We start from the raw sequence: 23400 nt of genomic DNA, 5'->3' as shown, positions 1-23400 counted from the left end.
TTCCGCTCCCTGCCTCCAGAAATCTTGCATTATCCAACTACTTGAACTTTCAAAAATTACTATTTATTTAGCTTATTCCAGGTGACTTTACGATCATTTTAATGGGAATTAATAGTGATTAGTGTTGAACGAGCACCAAAGTGCTCGGGTGCTCTGGTGCTTGAGTAGAACACTTTGGGATGCTAGGGTGCTCTACAGAGCACCAGAGCACAATGGAAGTTAATGGGAGAATCCGAGCATTAAACCAGGCACTCCCTGCTCTGAAGAGGGGAGGGTTTCTGGTTCACAGGAAAAGTTCAGAAATTGATGGAAACACCACTGAAATGGTTCGAGAACAGCATGGGGAGGATGTCTGGATGTATCTTGGACTCCAAGGTCGCTGCTGGGAATGATGTTGTCCGAGTAGTATGCCACTTTTACAGACTGACACTAATATGCACAAAACTGAAGATAAAATCTATTTTAGAGGAAAAATTGTTAGGAAACATTCTTTCCTGTATATTTACTTGTATATAAAGTGCAAGTGCTGCCAAAAATTACAAGGAAGAAGCACTCCGATACAACCTGTATAGCACATAATGGAGGGCCTCATTCACATTGTGGTACAATTGTTCATGTAGGGAGACTCCTACACTCATAAAGCCTATGCACTAAGTGAAAGGGTTGACAAAAATTACAAGGAACCGGCACTCCAATACACCCTTTATTACACATAAAGGAGTACATCATACACACCCTTGAAAAATTATGATTGATGGCCTGCTGGTGACCCTCAAAAACATTAGGGGCGAGGGCCTGCTGCTAATCTGACCATCTAAAACATTAGGGGTGGGGGTCTGCTGCTGATATGACCATCTAAAACATTAGAGGTGAGTGCCTATTGCTGATATGAGCATCTAAAACATTAGGGGCGAGGGCCTGCTGCTGATCTGACCATCTAAAACATTATGGGCGAGGGCCTGCTGGTGACCCTCTAAAACATTAGGTGTGAGGCTCTGCTGCTGATCTGACCCTCTAAAACATTAGGAGCGAGGGCAGCCTAATAAGCATGTTGATATGATGGAGGAGGAGGACGAGAAAAGGAAGATTGAACCATATACTTTTTTTTGTGGTGGAAGGGGTGCATGGTAGACTTGTGCCAACCCGAACTGTAACAACTAGGCCACGCATCAGGGTGAGGGTGCTGGCGGGGTGTCATGAAACTGTCCCAGGCCTTAGAGAGTGTTGCCCTGCCTCTGTTGGAACTGCTGTGTGTTCCCCTTGTCTCCCCTCCTTGATTACCCAAGGAACTACGTACTCTGATGCCAGCATACTCAGCTAGAAGTTTTTAGAGCAATTTTTCCACAAGGACCTTCTGGTATTGCACCATTTTGCTAGTCCTTTCCACCATAGGAATGAGAGATGAGAAGTTATCTTTGTAGTGGGGGTCGAGAAGGGTGAACAACCAGTAATCAGTGTTGGCCAAAATGCGTATAACGCGAGGGTCACGGGAAAGGCAGCATAACATAAAGTCAGCCATGTGTGCCAGAGTCCCAACAGACAAGTTTTCGCCGTCCTAATCAGGAGAATGACTCTCAATCTCATCATCCTCTTCCTCCTCTTCGTCCTATCCACGCTGAACAGATGGAATAAACCTGCTATGGGTACTACCCTCTGTGGGGAGGCAAACGTCTCCTGCTCTTCCTCATCATCATCAAATTTGTGCTGAGAAAACGAACAGAGGGTACTCTGGCTATCACCCTGTGTACTGTCTTCCCCCATTTCCACCTCTTCCACATGCAAAGCATCCACCTTCACTGTGAGCATCGAGCGTTTCAGTAGACACAGAAGTGGGATGGCTATGCTGATAATAGCTGCATCGCCGCTCACCATCTGTGTTGATTTCTCAAAGTTGCGTAAAACTGACTGGAAAGGCGACAACCATGTTGCAGCTGGTATTCTACTACTGCACTCTGCTGCTCACAAAGCCTGGCCAACATGTGAAACGTGGGGTTCCAGCACGTGCTCACATCGCACAACAGTCGGTGACCTGGCAATTGCAAGTGCTGCTGCAGCGTTGCCAGACCGGCGGCAGCTGTAGATGACTTTCGGGAATGGGCACACACGCGGCGGACCTTCACCAGTAGCTCAGGCAAATTGGGATAGGTATTGAGAAACCGCTGAACCACTAAGTTGAACATGTTGACTAGGCATGGTATGTGTGTTAGCTTGCCGAGCTCCAAAGCCACCACTAAGTTACGGCCATTTTCAGACGCAACCATACCTGGTTGTAGGTTGAGTGGCGAGAGCCATAGCTCAGTCTTGTCCCTTATAACCTGCCACAGCTCTGCAGCGGTGTGCTGTTTGTCTCCTAAGCAAATTAGTTTCAGCAGCGCCTGTTGCCGCTTCCCCATTGCAGTGCTACACTGCTTACAGCTTCTGACTGATGGCTGACTAGTGCTGCAAGATGACAATTCAGAGGTGGAGGATGAGGTGGAGGAGGAGAAGGGGGGGGTTGCAGCCACTAATATAGGTGGTTGCAGAAATCCTGATGGAAGTAGGGCCCACAATCCTTGGCATCGGCAGCACCTGTGCCATCCCAGGGTACAACTCGCTCCCTGCCTCCACAATGTTCACCCAGTGTTCCCTCAGGGAAATGTAGCGTCCCTGGCCAAAAGCACTTGTCTATGTGTCAGTCGTTAAGTGTCTCTTCCAAATAACTGCGTTGGTCAGGGCATGGGTGATGTTACAGGACACATGCTGGTGTAAGGCGGGGATGGCACACCGGGAAAAATATTGGTGCTGGGGACTGAGTAACGAGGTACGGCCACCGCCATCAATGTCCACAAGCCTAAATGGCAACATTTCCAGGGCCAGCAATTTGGAAAGGTGCGCATTTAGTGCTATGGCCTGTGAGTGGGTGGCTGGATATTTGCGCTTTTGTTCAAAGGCCTGGGGTATGGACATCTGTACGCTGCGCTGGGACACAGAAGTAGATGTGCTAGATGATGGTACTTGCAATAGTCCAGGTGCAAGGCTGGAGGCATCTGGGCCTCCGTCTTGGAAAGGGGATTGGCCAGCACATAACACAGGGGAAGAGGAGGCAGTGGTGTGACCCGCAGACACTGATTGTGGGCCCAGGGGTTTGGCCAACCTACTAGGGTGCTTTGATGCCATGTGGTGGATCATGCTGGTGGTGGTGAGGTTGCTAGTGTTCACGCCTCTGCTCATTTTGGTACGGCACAAGTTACAAATAACAATTCTTTTATCGCCCACACCTTCCTCAAAAAAGCGCCAGACTGCGGAACACCTACCTCTTGGCAATGAAGATTGCCACAAGGGGGTGCTCCAGGGAAAAATTGTGGGCCTGTTTGGTGTGGCCTGCCTTCTCCCTTTTGCCACCCCACTGCCTCTTCCAGCCTGTTGCAGTGCTGCGGATCCCTCCCCCTCTGAATCGCTGTCCTCGCTCGGCTTGCCACCTTCCCAGTTTGGGTCAGTCATTTCATTTTCCACCACCTCCTCTTCCACTTCCTCACTCTAGTCATCCTCCTAACTTGTTGACCTAACAACAACCTCACTTATTGACAACTGTGTCTCATCCTCATCATGAACCTCTTGAGACACTAATTGCCGTTGACTTATTGGCAACTGTGTCTCATCATCATCATCCACCTCGTGAAACACTAATTGCTGTTCCCCACCGTCATCTTTTTCTGACTGTGGATGCTCAAGAGATTGGGAATCAGTGCACAAGATCTCCTCATGTCCCTCTTCAAGCGGGCTTGGCGAGAGGGCCAAATCAATGAATGGCGATGAAAAGAGCTCCTCGGAAGATCCGAGTGTGGGATCACTTGTTTGCAAAGACTCTCTATGGTGGGAGGAAAGAGGTTCAGGGTCAGGATTCTGTTGACCAGACTTTTGGCTACTGAAAGACTAGATTTAGTGGAAGACAGGGTGGTGCTTAACCGACTGGAAGCATTATCTGATGCAATCCAACCGACCACCTGGTCGCACTGGTGTGACTTTGAAAATGGTGTCCTGCGCCGCCCTGCAAACTGAAGCAGCGGCCAAACAATTGCGCTGAATGTCACAGATATTTAGTATGCGCAAATGTAACACAACAGATGTAACAGAGGTTGTGTCACTGTCAGCAGCGGCCAAACAATTGCAAGCAATTTAGCGCAGGTTGCGCTAATAATATATATTGCAGCCAGATAAAACAACATTCCTTAAAAGGAATTTTGGGTCTCTAACACCTTTCAAGACTAAACCCTGCCAAAAAAATAAATAAAAATTCCTCTCCCTACACTATCTGTCTCTTCTGCTGCAGCTCGCCCTGACTAAGACTGAGCCGAACCACGTGTCATTGGGTGCTATATAGCACCCGATGACGCGTATCGGCCAGCCAATCATGTAATGGCAGTAACCAACATGGCTACGGCATTACAGTGAGTGCCAGTACTTTCCTGCACGTTTATTGGCTGCGTAGGATACTCAAGCACTAGTCACTATATCTATTATTATCTGTTCTTATATTCTAGGAGTTAACTGACATAACTATTGTAAAACATTTCAGAAAATAATGTCTATTGCTTGTGCAGGATAAAATAATGATATACGTGATATATATCCTGTTTACCATCCGGGGAAAGCAAGTTCATGTTTTTTCCTCAAGTGCTTTTAAGTGGTACTGCATCTTGCACAATATGGTATGCACGCAAATGGATTGATGCATCATGGGTAAAATTTCCACTTATTGTCTATTAAAGCCAGTACATTTACAAATGCTATGACTTGATTGAAACTGCATTTGCACGGATGAAGGGGGTTAAAATGGAAATGTTTAGTACATACAATGTCCTTTCATTGCATCTCTCCCTTCCCCTCTATTTCTCCCTCTCAGTCTCTCTCACCCTTTTGCTCTATCTCTCCTCCTCTCTCCCCTCTCTCTTTCCCTCTCCTTCCTCTTTCTGTCTCTCTCTCTCCCTCCCTCTCTATCTCATCTCTCTCCATCTCTTTCTTTCTTTCTCTCCCTCTCACTCCTTTTTCCCTTTTTCCTCTCTCTTTGTCTCTCTCTCTCTCTTCCCATCTCTCTCATTCCCTTTTCCTCTCTCTCTCTCTCTCTCTTTCACTCTATCTGTCCATGCTTTCTCCCCCTTTTTCTTTCCTCCCTCTACTGTTTTCTCTTTATCTCCCTCTTACTTTTTTTATCTCCTCTCTCTCCCTCTCTTTCCCCCATCTGTCTATCCCTCTCTTTGTCTCATGAGTGATATAGAAGATCATAGATGGTGTTGAGCATTTGGTAATTGTCCCTTTTCTACTCTCTGTTTTGGTTTAGCTTGGTAGTTTTAAATGTCCATAGTGTGACATTGCACTGGCCACTTGTTAGAAGTATCTAAGGGACTCTAGGTTTTTATCCATTAACCTCTATACAGGGAAATGTTCTTGATGCTAAAAGTCCCCAGGTTGTGTTTGCTGAATGGTTGTTGACTGGTATAGTAATCATATAAAGACTGTAACCAAATAAAGTTCAATATGGGGTAACAGAGATACTGTACAGTAGGAAATGTCAAAGCCAGCTGATATTCACCTTCAAAGTCAGAGTCAAATGTAGTTGGAACTACAAGTGATAGAAAGTCAAGCAAGAAGTCAGAAAATCTAAAGTACTGTATAAACCAATGCAGAGAGGGAAGGGTTAATCTAGGAGAGAAGCCAAGAGTTGGGACAAACAGGAATACACTATAAGGTACGGTACCATAGCACCAGGATGCAGGACACAATAAATGGCACCAGGTTCAATTAGGGCATCAGACCCTCAGCTTGTTCTCTTTCGCACCCCCTTGATTAGTTCAATGACTGAGCCTCCTAATCAGCAAACTAGCTACATTTCCAGATTGGTGGACTACCTGGGTCCTGAGACTGGTTGGGCAGCCATGCCTTATACAGGCATTGTGACTTGACAGACTAACTAGCATCATAAGAAATCAAGAATGGTGGTGACTGGCAGGGGCAGACATTGCCGGAGCAGTTATTGCAATCCACAAACAATGCAGTCCCAAAGACCTATAGGGTATGTGCCAAGTTTGGGGCACAGATTAGGGGATAACTAAACTGATAGGTCGGGGTTTAACTGCTGGGTTGCCCACTGATACCCAGAATGGGGGTCCCAGCAATCAGACTCACATCAGCCAGTTAGCAGCTTGAAAACTTGGCTCACCTACCATAAATGCTGAATTTATCATCTGCACACACAATCCATATCTGCACATTCCTTATACTCATATTAACTAACTAACCTACATGCCCCATTCATGCCTCTAACTTTATAGCACACGTTGTATTGTATGTTTGCCATAGAGCTAACTGCACAGTATACAGAATCTTATCTTGCACACTCCGGATCTATGTTCTCTGTCAATGCTAAGATACATCACATTCTACACCACCACCTAGAAACAGCTCAATCATTGCAACAACAGACAGATACATTACACAATTTCCCATATCGCTGTTTTGGTGACCTTTTAGATATATAATATAAATCATTATGCCTCTACAAACATGCCTCTTCAAAACAGGGTGTAAATACCAGACAACATGAGAAAACTTTCAAGGATATATATATATATATATATATATATATATTATACCTCCCTAACCATTCGCAATAGGTTGTATATAGAGAGACAGCTCTTTTGTCAGGTTATACCACTCCATCCTTATATTTCAAGATTACACAGTGGCTATCATTGAATTTCAATGGGGGAGGGGGGAGTGGGACAATTTTATGTTAAGTAAACCAAAATATAGTTAGCCATGAGAAAATCAATGCATTCTGAATATAAAATGTCCCATATATGAGATTTCACATTGTCTGCACCAAACAGACAATGCCAAAGAGGTCCTAACAGGCGACAAAACCCCCTCTTTGTCAGCAGGTCAGGAGGAGTAGCTAAAGGATATGAGCAACTATTTTTGCCCACTCTATTTTGTAATCCCCTTACATTCTGTGGGCATACAGCTGAATCTCATGCTTTTATTCTCCACATACTTTGCTAACATCTTTTTGTGGTTAAGTGTTTTAAAACCAATGGATGTTCAAGTTATTGACTTCCACCACCTCTGATTTCATTTCTTGGAGTATTGCATTTTTTATGAACTAAGTAGGTTGTAGTGCCTTTTAGTGTACTGACGTAATAGGTTTATATTGTTGACTCAAAGAGCTGTCAAAACACCTCTAGGTTTCTAGTGTGCGGTCTTCCTTCAGCAAAAATCTAGAAACCTATGGGATTTCAAGGACTCTTTAAATCACCAGCGTAGGTCTAAAGTACTGTTCATTTCTTCAAGGCTAGATCTTTGTCTGCAAAAATAGGATAGGTAGATAGATATGGTAGATAAATGTGGCAGATGTTTCCAGAGTTTGCATAGGTCTTTGCACATTGAGCAGTGTTCTGCTGCATATGAAGTTCATTGGCTTTGCTTTTGAGCTATGGTAGTGTGCACCTGTACTTTATTTCATATTGTTTATTTTTTGTGTATTTTTTGCATGGGGAAGGGGCTTCCTCTATTTGGACTGAACACTCCTGTCCATCTGCCTAGGGCTACTAATCAGAGTATAACTTAACTGGATTCTACATTGCCCTGAATTTTCTAGACTAAGAACCAGGAGAGGCAAGTCTGTTAGTGTAGGTTCCACCTATGGAAGCCATCTTAAGATTAGTAGATGGGCATCACACAATTTTGCCAAAAAAATGTGCGCAAAGAGCTTCTCATTTTCATATAGTAAGTATAAAGACAATGTGAAATGGTCAGTGAATTCCTGCGACTACTAGAAGATATTGCACAGCAATTGTTAGGGGGAAAAGTCGTGAGTAGAGATGACCAAATTGATTCCTAAGAATCAAAATTAGACCTGCATTTTTTTTTTTTTATGAATTAATTAGAATCAGAATTTCTTGATATTTGATTCAAGCAAATTTTGGGAGAAAGAGAGAGAAAATACTTTTGCAGGTTTTAAAAATACTTCAAAATTTGGTAGAGTTGATTTGTGGCCAAATCGAATCACATGGTCAATTTGGATGAATTGTACCCAAAACAAATTAAATTTTCTCATCTGTAGTCTTGAGTTATATTTCTTTATAAAGCTCTTCGATTTTAGTAAAGATGCACTACAATATCATATTTCCGTCTAAGGTGATGGCCCTCATGATAGTTTTGCTATTATTTCAGATTATCCAGACTGTCAGTGCCATTGACAAGGACGACCCAAGAAATGGACACTACTTCTTTTATAGTCTTCTACCGGAAATGGCTAATAATCCAAATTTCACCATCAAGAACAATGACGGTAACACTATAAATTGTGGTCTTTTATGTGATAAATGTAATGTGATAATGTTTAGATCCTAGTGGCAAACTGGTAGATATGGCCATGCTAGAGGGTGGAATACTATTGCTTGAGTCTGACAGGCAGGCATGTTTATTGGTAATCAGAAGATCAGCACCATGGAGAGCAACAGCATTAGAGTTCCAGAAAGAGCAATATGAGACTGTCAGACAGTAGTCTATTCTCTAGGTAAGGTAAAACTACAACTCTCATCATTCTCACACAGTACTTGGCTGTCAATAAATTTTGAGTCAAATTTTTACACCCACATTTGAGTTTCAGCGTGGAGACCACTACCATAAGGTTATATATTTTAAAGAAGATACTGAAAAAATACAATATATCTATCAATCCACTTCCAGTGTATTTTAAGCATCTATTGTGTCCCAATTCTAACTTGTGACTCTTCAGCAGCTGTTAATCTACAACTCTTCCATATCTATATGGTAGCACTATATGGTACCCCATTAGAGCGGTTGGCAAATTAAGGGATCAGCCTCACAACTCTATTTATCATCCATGTGCTGTTCGCATCAATATGTCCATTCAACAAATTATAGAACATGTGCTATTCTGGTCTGTATTGTGGATAAGAACAGTGATTTCTAGCTATGGATGAAATGCACATGGAAGCTACAATATTTGTATTTTGCGGGTCAATGGCTGTTAAGAAACAAAAAATTCCAGCATGTCCTCAAAATTACATAAGTTTTCTCCTGTGGTTCATTAAAGTGGTTTCTAGGATTTTTATATTGATAGCCTATTCGAGAAACCAGCTGCTTGAGGAAACCACGGTGCCCAACGGAGCTCTGGTGCGCACAGTGGCCTCCTTGTAGCTTACCAAACACAGCACCATATTTTGGATAGCGACTATACTTGATATTGCAACTCAGACACATTCACTTGAATAGGACTGAGCTATGCCTAGGCTATGTGACTGATGAACAGGACATTATACGGCATAGGAAGAGGTCAAAGTGCTCATGAAACACCACTGTCTTCTTGTACAACTGATTTGTGGGGATGCCAGGAGCCACACCCCACAAATCAGATACAAATGATCTATCCTGAGAATACTGTAGGCCATCAATATCAAAGTACCAGAAAACCCATTTAAGAATTACATTACCTAATGACAGTGATCAGAAGATCGGCATCACAGACAGTAATAGCAACAATAGCAGTGATCATGGAGCAAGGTGATTAAGAGCAAGGTGATACCAAATGACAGTGGTCAGTAAGCCGTTGTCCCCCAGCTATTGTGAAACTACAACTCCTAGCTTGTACGAGTCAACCACCCTAAGGTTATATTAAAAATTGTACATGAAAAAAAAAGATATTAATGCTTAGGCAATATATAATTTCATGTACTGTACAGGAGTGTCCAAACTTAACTTTCAATAGATTTTGTTAAGATCTATTTTATAGTGAATTTGAGATACGGGAATAAGATAAGTGAGTAACAAAAGTTTATTATGTTACATATATTTAATGATAGATAGATAGATAGATAGATAGATAGATAGATAGATAGATAGATAGATAGATAGATAGATATAAAAATGAAATTTGACAGCACTGCCGTGGAATTTTTTAAATTTTTATATTTATCTGGATGTTGGATCACTTCCGTAGCCCTGGCACTCCGTTTTCTGCCTTGTCTGCAGTGCTGCGGAGCACATTGATTTTTGTCTAGATAGATAGATAAAGTAACATACACACATAGTAACTTAGTTTACAAGGCAGAAAAAGGACATTTGTCCATCCCAGACTGTTACAAGTTGCAAGTTGATCCAGAGGAAGGCAAAAAAAATTCCTTCTCGACTCCAGTCAGGCAATCAGAATAACTCCCTGGATCAACGACCCTTCTCCAGTAATCGAGTAACTATACATAGTTATTAGATCTCCCCTTGTAACACTCCTGACATTGGGGAAGCTTTTGACTAACTACCTATCTCACTACCTACTGAAAATCGTATTGGAGCCATAGGGACTCCATATGCTGCCATGCAGGCATTATATACAATGCAGAAAGCCTATTCCCCACCCCCCCGGGTCATATATACAAGCCAAGGCTGGGTAACTACTATGTGTTTGGAAAGGTCACCTCAAAGTTTTCGAGTGTTCAAAGTACTGTCTAAAGTTCATTTTCTTCAATAGGAGCAGGCTGGTAATTATATAGACAATTATCTAAAGTTCAGATTTTTCAAGACAAAAAGTCAAAGAGTGGCTTTCACCCTAACATTAAGCTTTAAACAATTAGCTTTAATAATGCACCGCAATGCTAATTGCCTTAATAGCAACTTTAGCACAATGCCAACATTTCCCGTGAACAGAATTAAGGCATCTAAAATAAAAATCCATCTGTTATATGTATAATTTACATTCGACATATTAACATTTACATGGTAAGAAGCAGAAAAGTATTTTCCATCTGATTACATTTTTTTTTTGCAGTTATTCTCATTAAAATTTAATGGCTCTAAAGCTATTTTACAGCACTTAATATGCCTCTCATAATTGAACACAAATGTTAACATTTGCAACCTATAGTGTAAGCAATTTCCAGATCTGTGAGCATATCTCTCATGTGTATGTAGATATAGTAGCCCTTTTTTTTTGTCATTTGGCTCTATGTACCTTGTGGTTAACCACAGAGCTTAAAGAGTTAATGTGTTGGCATAAGAGATACAGATGTAGCCGAATAAAAGGAACTCTTAATGTGTTAAGAAGACAATGGCAAGAAATTGTTATATGACTTTTGTAATCGCTTTCAGTGATTCTTGTCATGCAATATCACTGTGGCATGTGTTAGCCCAATTAACTTCTGCTACATCCATACAGGACCTATGCGAGAAATTAAACTCTGCTACAACTGTATACATTACAGTATGTTATTTCTGTATGCGGATTAAAAATGTCCCTCTTTGTCTAAGGGACTCCAGGTAATATTCAGGTATATCAAAAGTTATTATTAAGTTATTATCCCTGTCTCTGCAATATATCTTGTTAACGTAACGTCTTCCTCACCTTCTAGCCAATTGATGGTCCTCATTTCCTTCCTTCCAGCTCGCTGTAAATGTTCAGAAATCTTCTCCGTCCTCCAGAAATCATACCACTGTAGAAATATTACTAGAAGACAGGAAGGAGAGGGAGGAAGGGTATGCAGCTGCAGTTTCTCTTTCTCGGTGGGTCTGAGAGGCATCATGCAGGGGAGAGAGACCAAAATGGCATCTGATTGGCTAATAGCTCATGCCACAGCTCTTACATCACACCAGGAAGGGCTCTCTCACTCAGTCAGAATAGAACTAATAGATGTATATTTAAATAAACCACCCACAATATGGGAGGGTACACAAAAATATGTCTCCATAATGTTCAGTGTTGCATTTATTTCCTTTTAGCCTCTGTAACTATTACACTTTCTTACAGATTGTCTTATACTAGTACATGTAGATCTATTTTAGAAGAGTAGTGGTATAGGACTTAAATATAAATTTGACATGTTTCACTATGTAAATCATGATAGATTTAATACAGGGGATATTAGTTGTCTTAAATGAATACCTGGTTAAACCAAGTATACAAATTGAGCAGTAGTTAAGTGGCTATTGCCCCTACCTACTTAGTTTAAAAGGGTTTTCCAAGTGTCTTATACTAGTGACCTATCCTCAAGATAGGTCTATAGCATCTGATCTTTGGGGGTCTGACTCCCGAGACCCCCATGGATAAGCTTTTTGAGGAGGCCGCGGTGCTCCTCACACTTTACCAAGCTCAGCATTGCAAGTTGGATAATGATTGTGCTTGGTATCACAGCTGAACTATATTTATTTGAATAGGACTGAGCTGTGTCTTGGCCATGTGACCGATGAACTTGATAACACTATCAAGTTTATCTGTCATGTGCCTAGGGTGAGCTGGGAGGAGGTTATGGTACTCACAGGAACACCATAGCCTCTTGAAGCAACTGATCAGTCGGGGTCCCAGGAGTCAGACATCCACCGGTCAGATATTATGTAAACTGTACAGTATTAAACACTCTGAAAACACATTATCATATAATAAGGGGGTCAAACTGTAGGGGAAATGGACATTGTCTAAAGCCGTATTCACATTGGTGCTCCTGTCTTTGTTGTTCTGCTACGTTATTCAGGCAGAACAATGAAAATAAGGGAAGCACGATTCCATCACATGACAAATGCAAACAGTGTCTGATGGACACCTTTGGCTATAATTGGGTGGGTTATGACCAGACAGGTAAAGGTTTTACACTTTTATTTTATTTAATGGAATCTGCTATGGAAGAGGCTCTGATGTGAACATGGACAACCATATTTATGGTCTAAAATTTGGCTGCCCACCATTTTGGGGCTGCATTTTAGTGGCGGGTCCTCTTATCACTTGTACTCTAATACCCACATCATTCACAATTCACCCATGAAACTGTATTTCTTGTAAGGCGACAGTAGAAGTTAAAGAGAACCTATCACCGGATTTTGTGTATAGAGCTGAGGACATGGGTTGCTAGATGGCCGCTAGCACATCCGCAATACCCAGTCCCCATAGCTCTGTGTGCTTGTATTGTGTTAAAAAAATGATTTGATACATATGCAGATTAACCTGAGATGAGTCCTGTCCCTGACTCATCTCAAGGACAGGACTCATCTCAGGTTAATTTGTATATGTATCAAATTGTTGTGTTTTTTTTTACACAATAAAAGCACACAGAGCTATGGGGACTGGGTATTGCGGATTTGCTAGCGGCCATCTAGCAACCCATGTCCTCAGCTCTATACACAAAATCCCGGTGACAGGTTCCCTTTAAAATTGTTGGAGCCCTACTTGTACAATCTCCACAGCTGGCGACAAGCATGTTTTGATATGAGAAAGGAAGTGTAAGCTGAAAGGCTCAGATTATAGCTAAAAGGTCAATAAGTAATATAGCAGAGATATGACCTTTACAAAAATTACAACATCAAGATAAGAAACTAAGATATTGCTTAATATTGCTTTCATTTGAGGATAAAGATAGAAATCTGCAGTTAAAAACATAAAAATGGATGTGTCCAGAGAACAACACTGGGAAATAAAGTCTGGATATAGTTTGCAGTTGCATTTTTTTCCCATAGATATACATTTGAATTGAGGTCAGGGCTTTGTGGGACAAGTCATGTTTTTCACACCATTTTTAAGACTTAAACTTAGCATTCTTGTCCTACTAAAAGGGATGTCTACAAATCATGTCTATAATTTGGAAGTATGCAATTTTCCAGAATGTCATTGAATCTTGTAACATTATGGTGCCCCTTCACTAGCACTTAGGGTCTAAGCTGAAACCTTGAGAAATATGCCTAGAATGTTATTTCTCTTCCACCAAACTTTACAATTAAAGTTGAAGCCAGAAGATCTCTACTTGCATCCTAGATTTGTTTGTTCGCCAGGTATAATTAATCACACCAAAGGAGATTTCCTTATTGCTTGAAGGGTCAGTAAAGAGTTCGGGGTGGGGGTCTGTGCAATGCACCACTTCAGAAGCTTCTCCATTCTTAAACAGTGTCCCTGTTAAGAATGGATGACATCCCTTTTACAAGTATCCACATGTTCAGTATGGACTATAGACAGAGGTAGACATAAATTCACACGCATCAGAAGTTCCACTAGTCAAATAGAAACTGTTATCTAAAACAAAAATACTATATATATATACGCTAAATGTAGTGTACAAACCGTAATGTTCAGACAATTATCCAGGACAAAAAATAGTGTTGATTTCCCCAAATTCAAGCTGGTATTCAGACTAGAATTACACTGTAGAGATTTTGAAACCAAATCTGAGCAACTTGACCTGGTGTAATTAGAAATAATCATCATGCAATTTCAGAATACATACAAAATAAGAATTTCATGTAATTGAGCAAGATTTTCCATGACCTAGCTCATATCTTCCATGAAGGGAAAAAGTCCAACATAATAAGCGCAGTCAGACTACTTATTCAGAAGAAAAAATAAATTATAATGAGGATAATGTGTTTGCAAATTTGTATGCCTTTTCTTACTTAAACCTATTGTTTAAATCAAGTTTGCATGTTAAAAAAAAACTATTTTTGAAGAATTTGTTTTAATTTTCCACGCCACTATCTATAGTTAAAAAATAAATAAATACTTCCTACTCTGTAAAGATTGCTTATCAGAAGTCATCTCATTATCATTGGGCAAGATTACAATGACCATTAATACTAAAGGCCCCTTTACACATGCAAATTTTGCAGGCAATTGTTGGGAAGTAAGCTTCCCTTCCTGCCAATCGCTTGCTTATCAGTGAAGGAGATGGCTGTATTTACATGCAGCAATCTCCTCCACAGTATGGGGAGAAGTGATCGTTAATGCCGTTGCTCGTCTCCATACCGATTCTTTGTTTGTCGGCAGCAGATCGTGTTTACACAGCACAATCTGCTGGCAGCAAAAGTCTTTTGTGATGTGATTACCCAATGAACGAGTGTTTCGCTCATTCATCAGGTAATCGGCAGCACTTTTACACTGCCAGATAATCACTAACGAGTGTTCCTATGAGCACTTGTTAGCAATCATCTGGTTGAGAATCGGCCTGTGTAAAAGACCCCTTATGTATAGATAACACAAAATCCACCATTCGCAATAGGTGATGAATAGCTTATCTACTCCCTCCCTGCACAATGATTTCTACAGAGATGGCAGAGCATGCCCACAACATGCAGAGTGGAGTGAAAAGTAGGTCAGGATTTCATATTACAATACCTTTAGACCTCATTTATGCCAAATATATTATTACTGTGCACAATTTCAAAAATTTGATGCAACCTCACAAAGCAAATATAGACTTAAAACTCACACCAAAACTACAGCAAATTATAAATTCCCCACCTTTATTCTTTACTTATTTGGGATAGATGAAGTTAAAGGACTAGATGAAGGTCACTGAAATACAATACCAACTGTAATATCACAGAGATATTGCCTTATAGATTGTGTCAGTTTCTCACATTTTATTTTCATGCATGATGTAACACTACCTGATCAAAATACATTAACCTTTCATTTGCTATCATGGCTGATATTCTTTTGCAACTGAAACTATTTTTACCTACGTAGTCTTTTTTTCTGGTACTTTATAACAATTTATTCATAAGCTGACAGTATCTCACAAACATGAGTACACCCCTCACATTTTTGTAAATATTTTGTTATATCTTTTCATGGGACAACACTGAAGATGTGACACTTTGATACAATGTAAAGAAGTCAGTGTACAGCTTGTATAACAGTGTAAATTTGGTGTGCCTTTAAAATAACTAAACACACAGCCATTAATGTCTAAATCGCTAGCAACAAAAGTAAGTACACCCCTAAGTGAAAATGGACAAATTGTGCCCAAAGTGTCAATTTTTTGTGTGGCCACCATTATTTTCCAGCACTGCCTTAACTCTCTTGGGAAGGGAGTTCACTAGAGCTTCACAGGTTGCCACTGGAATCCTCTTCCACCCCTCTATGACAACATCATGAAGCTGGTGGACGTTAGAGATCTTGTGCTTCTCCACCTTCTGTTCCATATACTGGAGATCAAAATTAGAGAAACATTTATGAACACTTGATTTTTTTCAGATATCATGTAATCTTCATTGCTCAACAGTTGAAGGAAGTTTTCTTGTGGCTATACCATGCTACGAGAACAGTGTATTACAAAATAACCAAGGCACTTCAATAAAAAATAAATAAATACTTTAGTTTGCAGAAAAAACAATGATCAAAATTAGAGAACATCAATGATGGCAGCACAGAGAAAGATTACAACAAAAATTTTAGAAGGTCAACAATTTGTAGGAATTTTCCAGGCCTTTGATTTGAATGAGTTCAGCATATCTGCAAACATAGGACGTCACTAGTATCTCACACTGCTCTGGTGTGATTTTGGTCCTTTCTTCTTCCAGTCTCTTCCACAGATCGTGACTTGGGGGGTCACTTGTGGGTTTATTGGCCATAACTATGTCGCCAAGGATTTTCCAGAGATTTTCTGTTTGGTTTTGATCAGGACGAGGCCCAACTCCTGCTGCCAAATCTTTCTCCAACCCATAACACTTCTTTCTCTACCTTTCACTCTACACACTTTGGGTTCAGTCTTTCCCCAGTTTGATGATAAACATATTTTTTTCCCATTGGACCCAAATAAATTAAACTTGATCTTCTCACTAAAGTGAACTTTGAAGCACTTTTCCTCAGTCCACACAACATGCTTCTCAGCAAAGGTTAGTCTAGCTTTTTGATTCTATCTGCTAATGGGTTTGATCACTGTAGAGTGAGCTTTCAGTCAAAATGCTCTTAAACATCGGGGTACTGTATGATGAGGCAGATCCTTACACTGTTCAGTACTCAACCGGTGAGCAATTCCAGCTGCAGTGTTGAATCGATTGCCCATTGAGATTCCTCACATTATTCTTCTTCTCTTACATTTGTCTTTCATGGATGATCAGCCTTCTTGGGGGGCTTGAATGTGTTTGTGATGTTGTAAGGATGCAATATTCTATAAATCACAGATTTAGAACCACCAATTTCTCTTGGTATGGCTGATAAGGTCATGCCTTTGGCCTTCATCTGGATAACCTTCTGCCAAAGTGTTTCAGTCATTTTAGAACAGCTCATCATCTTGCCAAGTTAGTAAAAACTGGAAAGTTAGGCTGGCAGTTATATAGTTTATTAGATAATTAAGGAAATTTGCACCAGGTGCCAGATTAAGACCAACTCCTGTTTGGATAATTTCACTAATAGGACTATACAGTGACCTTGACATGTAGAAAAATGGATGTTGTTCTCTAATTTTGATCTCCAGTGTACACTTGCAAGAAAAAGTATGTGAACATTTTGGAATGATATGGATTTCTGCACAAATTGGTCATAAAATGTGATCTGATCTTCATCTAAGTCACAACAATAGACAATCACAGTCTGCTTAAACTAAGAACTAAGAAACAAAGAATTAAATGTTACCATGTTTTTATTGAACACACCATGTAAACATTCACAGTGCAGGTGGAAAAAGTATGTGAACCCCTGGATTTTATAACTAGTTGAACCTCCTTTGGCAGCAATAACTTCAACCAAATGTTTCCTGTAGTTGCAGATCAGACGTGCACAACGGTCAGGAGTAATTCTTGACCATTCCTCTTTACAGAACTGTTTCAGTTCAGCAAAATTCTTGGGATGTCTGGTGTGAATCTCTTTCTTGAAGTCATGCCACAGCATCTCAATCGGGTTGAGGTCAGGACTCTGACTGGGCCACTCAAGAAGGCGTATTTTCTTCTGTTTAAGCCATTCTGTTGATTTACTTCTATGCTTTGGGTCGTTGTACTGTTGCAACATCCATCTTTTGTTGAGCTTCAGCTGGTGGACAGATGGCCTTAAGTTCTCCTGCAAAATGTCTTCATAAACTTGGGAATTCATTTTTCCTTCGATGATAGCAATCCGTCCATGCCCTGACGCAGCAAAGCAGCCCCAAACCATGATGCCCACACCACCATACTTCACAGTTGGGAGGAGGTTTTGATGTTGTTGCTGTGCCTCTTCCAAACAACTCAACTTTGGTTTCATCTGTCCACAGAATATTTTCCCAATACTGCTGTGGAACATCCAGGTGCTCCTGTGCAAACTGTAAATGTGCAGCAATGGGGTTTTTTGGATAGCAGTGGCTTCCTCTGTGGTATCCTCCCATGAAATCCATTCTTGTTTAGTGTTTTACGTATTGTAGATTCGCTAACAGGGATAGCATATGCCAGAAACTTTTGTAAGTCTTTAGCTGACACTCTAGGATTCTTCTTCACCTCATTGAGCAGTCTGAGCTGTGCTCTTGCAGTCATCTTTACAGGATGGCCACTCCTAGGGAGAGTAGCAGCAGTGCTGAACTTTCTCCATTTATAGACAATTTGTCTTACCATAGACTGATGAACAGCAAGGCTTTTGGAGATACTTTTATAACCCTTTCCAGCTTTATGCAAGTCAACAATTCTTAATTGTAGGTCTTCTGAGAGCTCTTTTGTGCTAGGCATCATTTACATCAGGCAATGCTTCTTGTGAAAAGCAAACCCAGAACTGGTGTGTGTTTTTTTATAGGGCAGGGCAGCTGTAACCAACACCTCCAATCTCATCTTATTAATTGGACTGCAGTTGGCTGACAACTCACTCCAATTAGTTCTTGGAGATGACATTAGTCTAGGGGTTCACATACTTTTTCCACCTGCACTGTGAATGTTTACATGGTGTGTTCAATAAAAACATGGCGACATTTCATTCTTTGTGTATTAGTTTAAGCAGACTGTGATTGTCTATTGTTGAAGATCAGATCACATTTTATGACCAATTTGTGCAGAAATCCATATAATTCCAAAGGGTTCACATACTTTTTCTTGCAACTGTATATAGTTACAATATTATGAGAAGTTCAAAAATATTCATCATATATGGTTTTTCTCCTCCTATCTTAGACCTACAGCAGCTGATTGACAGATTTCTCCCTATGAACAGTAACAGAGAAAAACCTGTTAATGAAAGACTAAAGGTGGAAGGATCCCACCTATCATGAACATTATCAGACTCCTTCCTACCGAGCCGGCAGCATGCTGCATAGTTAAACCTGGCTATTCTTCAAACCTACTACACAAACAGAGAATATTGTACCCATACACATTCACAGACCCATCACTGTCATCTATGCAAAACATAATTTAAATAATCTATAATTGAACATCAGATGTGGTTTCCCTCCTCCTACCTTTTGCTCTCCAGCTGCTGATTAACATATTTCTCCCTATGAACAATTATAAGGAGAAACCTATAAGATCAGACAATTGTGGATAACGGGTGGCTCACCCAACCAATACCGTGTATATTTTAGCTGATTCACCCAATCAGAAAAAGTAGAATATAGAAATAAATGTAGTAAAACCGTCACTCTTCACTTGATTAACCAAACTGAGAGCGATATAAGTATATAGTATATTTATTCATTTGTTTGTTTAGACTATAGTTATAGAGGTATGTTGTAAAAGTGCATAAATTTGCAAAGATAATAAAAAATGTATAAGGTATATATAAAAAGTATATAAAAAATATATATATTCCAGGTAAAAAAAAAATTAGGGTAAAAAAAGGGGTAAATTAGTTCGTTTAAGAAAAAAGGTTAATTAATTAAAAGTTAGAAAAAATGTACATGCATGGGGTGTATGAGATGCGTATCTTGTTTTCACCCTTTTAGGGAAAGGGGAGATTCCTTATATTTGCAGTCCTGCGTCAGGAATCTGTATCAAGAATCTAGATATCTTCACTTTTCGTCTGTCAGACGTATAGTTAATATGGGCGATTGCAGGTATGGGGATATATAGATGTATAGGTGGCAAATTGATCAGCCGGTGATCACTTTTACCATATAGTTCTATACATATATATATATATATATATATTAATCACCCAATGGCGAAATATCGTTCTGAGATCACTTAGTTCAAGAATCTCTAAATATATCCATGTAGTGTTCAGTCCATATAATAGGAGGATGACAGTTAGTGATATATTTAGCTTCTCTCCTTGTTCGTATGCCAGTCACTATGGACCATGGGATGTATAAGAGGTGCAAAAAAAGATTGAAAAAAATAAATAAATTGGATGTATCAGTCAGTTTGTTATGCCTAGTGCGGCGTCCCGCACGTTGTTAGTCTCACACCCTGACTGAAGATACCTTTCTCCGTTGATGCCGCCGATGCGCCTTCCAGGATTGTCTCCTTCGGCGTCCCAGTGATGTCAAAGACACGTGGGACGCCGAAGGAGACAAAAAGGGTGAAAACAAGATACGCATCTCATACACCCCATGCATGTACATTTTTCAAACTTTTAATTAATTAACCTTTTTTCTTAAACTAACTAATTTACCCCTTTTTTTACCCAATTTTTTTTTTTACCTGGAATATATATATATTTTTTATATACTTTTTATACAGTATATACCTTATACATTTTGTATTATCTTTGCAAATGTATGCACTTTTGCAACATACCTCTATAACTATAGTCTAAACAAACAGATAAATAAATAAATATACTATATACTTATAACGCTCTCAGTGTGGTTAATCAAGTGAAGAGTGCCGGTTTTACTACATTTATTTCTATAAGGAGAAACCTGTCAATCCAGACTAAAGAGTTAGGTGAGCCACATAACATGGATATCATCCATGCGCGTTCACAGGCCTATCACTATGACCTTTGCAAAACATAATTTTTAATAATCTATAATACATCAACTAGACTCACAATATACTAGATGGGGACAAGCATCTCAAGTGCAGCAATCAAATCTTCAGTGATGTGACCACATAAAATGCATATCTGATCAACCTGGATGTAGGCAAGGAAACTTAGTGGAGATAAAAATAACTCTCCCTGCACTTCTGACCTGACAAGGGGAACCCTGTTTAGGAGCCTGACCCTGATGCACCCTGTTAAATCCTTTACACTTCCCCAATGCTTTCCCCCTGGATATGGGTTCATCAGAGGACTCACCATAGGGTTAGCCAAAAAAGAAAAAAAAAGTGATGCCATTCAAATACTTTCAAATATCTGTTGGTCAGGTATGCAGATTAGGAATTATGCCAGCAATGATGATTGATTGCAACAATAACCACAATGGAGCCACTTATTCCAACCCAGTGCCAATGGAGAAGAAGGGGAGCCAACTAAAAAATAAACACACTGTAAATGAGAAACCTCTGAATTCAGAGTGTCTATCAACACAATACAATACAGTGTCTATGCTGGCCTCGGTTCTTTGAAATCAGAATGTCATATGTGGTGTTGCAGCATAGCCAAACTTTAATGAAGGTTTTACTGCAATATCAGTTGCAACCCATAGACAGGAATAGCACTGTTTTCAGGAAAAACTAAAAATCTGCCATATTTTTGTAACCCTGAACAAGTAAGTTTCTATTTTCTGAGTTATTGTATTGTGTCTAATTCTCTTGCATACTGTTATAGACAGGGGCTGTTAGTCATTCACTTGCAGCCAAAAATTTCCCATTTGGGGTTTATCACCCCCTCCTCCTTCCATGTTTGGATTAAATTATAATAGCAGAAGGGTTATTGTAGATTGTTTCCAGAGTATGGGGGAAACAGGTTAGAAATCTTGAAGATGATTGTGTGAAGAAAAGACAAAAGGAGAACCAAGAAGGAGGTCTTGGGAGGATCAAATATCGCAAGTGAGGAGATTGTGGGAGATTAGGGTACAGATGAATGAAGGGGGCAAGTTGGGAATGATTTGTATGTTGGTAATGGTTTGAACTTAATTTTTTAGGCAGTGGGGAACCATTGTCCTCAAATAATCAGTCTCATTTTAGCTGAAGACCAATTTCTAACTCACTAATCAATATAGTGAATGGCTATACACAGTTTTATATGTTATGGATGCAATTTTTTTGTTGTACCAAACACATCCACTAATCATGTATTAGTAAAAGTTGAATAATTAAAGTCTTAACTACTGTAGAATTAGAGACAGTGAAGTAAAATACCATCTGGAAACACTAATATTTTAAGGAGATGCTTAAACGAGTGAGATCTGTATCTGCCCTACTTTATCTGCTACCTGCCATGAAGGATGGCGCCTGAGAAAAACTGAAAGGGATCTGCAGTGACATGTCATTGTAATTGCTACTCTGCAGTATGTCCATAAAGGCAGTTTGGGAAGTAGAATTGAGGGCAGGGAGTTCAGTGAAAGGATTTGTCCATTTTGTGGGTGGTCAGAGGATCACGGCAAACTGCAGCTTCAGGCTTTGTGAAGAGACTGCTTTCCCCAGAATACACTTTGGCTTTTCATCAAAAAAGATCTTAAAAGTTACTTTGTGTTTTCACAGTGTATAATTGTTTTATCGCTTCAACCCCACTTAGTGTTTTCACAATGGACACATTTCCTGAACTCAAGTGCTCTAAGAAACATAAAAGATCCAATGCGTAACATTTCAAAAATGCAAAAGTCAAATTGAACATTACAATGTGTCTCCCACTGATTTTTGACGTCCTGCTGTAAAACCTTTGTTAAATCTACTAGTTCTAAGTTTTGTGTGTGTGCGTTTTTTTTCCAGACCTGCTTTTGTTACTCTCACTGTACATTTATTTTTACTCTTTCATGTCTTTCTCATTTATGGTCCTGTGACTTGTGGAAAAAAGGGAAAACAAGAAGGTATAAAGATGCAAAGTATGGAATAAGTTACAATGTCAAAGGACACAATGATTTTTTAACTGGGACCTGTTTGCTTTCTTGACAAGTCTGTTATGGTTAATACTAGTGTGGAGCGAGCATGCTCGGCTGAACACCAGTTCGGCTCGAGCATCGCGATGTTCGGCCGAACACTGCGTGAGCTCGAGCGTGATGCTCGAGTGTTCTCCCCGTACGTTTATTGGCTGCTACGCACCCAATAAATGTGCAGGTAAGTACTACCACTCACTGTAATGCCGTAGCCATGTTGGTTACTGGAATTACAGTGATTGACTAGCTGGAACACGTCATCGGGTGCTATAAAGAACCCGATAAGACGTGGTTGGGCTCAGTCATAGTCAAGGAGAGCTGTGATGTAGAAGGGACAGATAGTGTAGGGAATTTAATTAAATTTTTTTGTTAGGCAGGGTTGGTGTTAGAGACCCAAAAGTCTTTTTAAGGACTATTGTGTGTGGCAGCAATATATATTTTTAGAGCAACCTGCGCTAAATAGATTGCAATTGTTTGACCGCTGAAGACAGCGACATTATCTGCGTTACATCTCATGTGTAACGTGTGTGCATACAAAAAATATCTTTGACATCCAGTGTACTTTTTCCGTAGACGGTGTCTGCTGCGGCTGGTTACATTACCTGCGCTACATCTCCTGTATTACGTGTGCGCAGCCTAAAAATATCTGTGAAATCCAGTGTACTTTTTCCGTAGACGCTATGGATAGTGACATTATCTGCGCTAGATCTCCTGTTTA

At 40.1% G+C, this 23400-nt stretch overlaps 1 protein-coding gene across 1 annotated transcript in view; it reads left to right on the top strand.

Moving 5' to 3' along the window:
• Positions 1–23400, top strand: part of LOC120980681 (cadherin-8-like) — a 396076-nt gene that overhangs the window by 354591 nt on the left and 18085 nt on the right. Inside the window, exon 9 of the mRNA XM_040409924.1 lies at positions 8209–8326. Within this exon, the coding sequence (XP_040265858.1) occupies positions 8209–8326 (118 nt within the window). The remainder of the gene's footprint in view (positions 1–8208; positions 8327–23400) is intronic.

The sequence above is a fragment of the Bufo bufo genome, chromosome 10 (genome assembly GCF_905171765.1).
Source record: "Bufo bufo chromosome 10, aBufBuf1.1, whole genome shotgun sequence".
Classification (NCBI taxonomy): Eukaryota; Metazoa; Chordata; class Amphibia; order Anura; family Bufonidae; genus Bufo; species Bufo bufo.
This window is presented reverse-complemented; position numbering and strand designations above follow the sequence as displayed.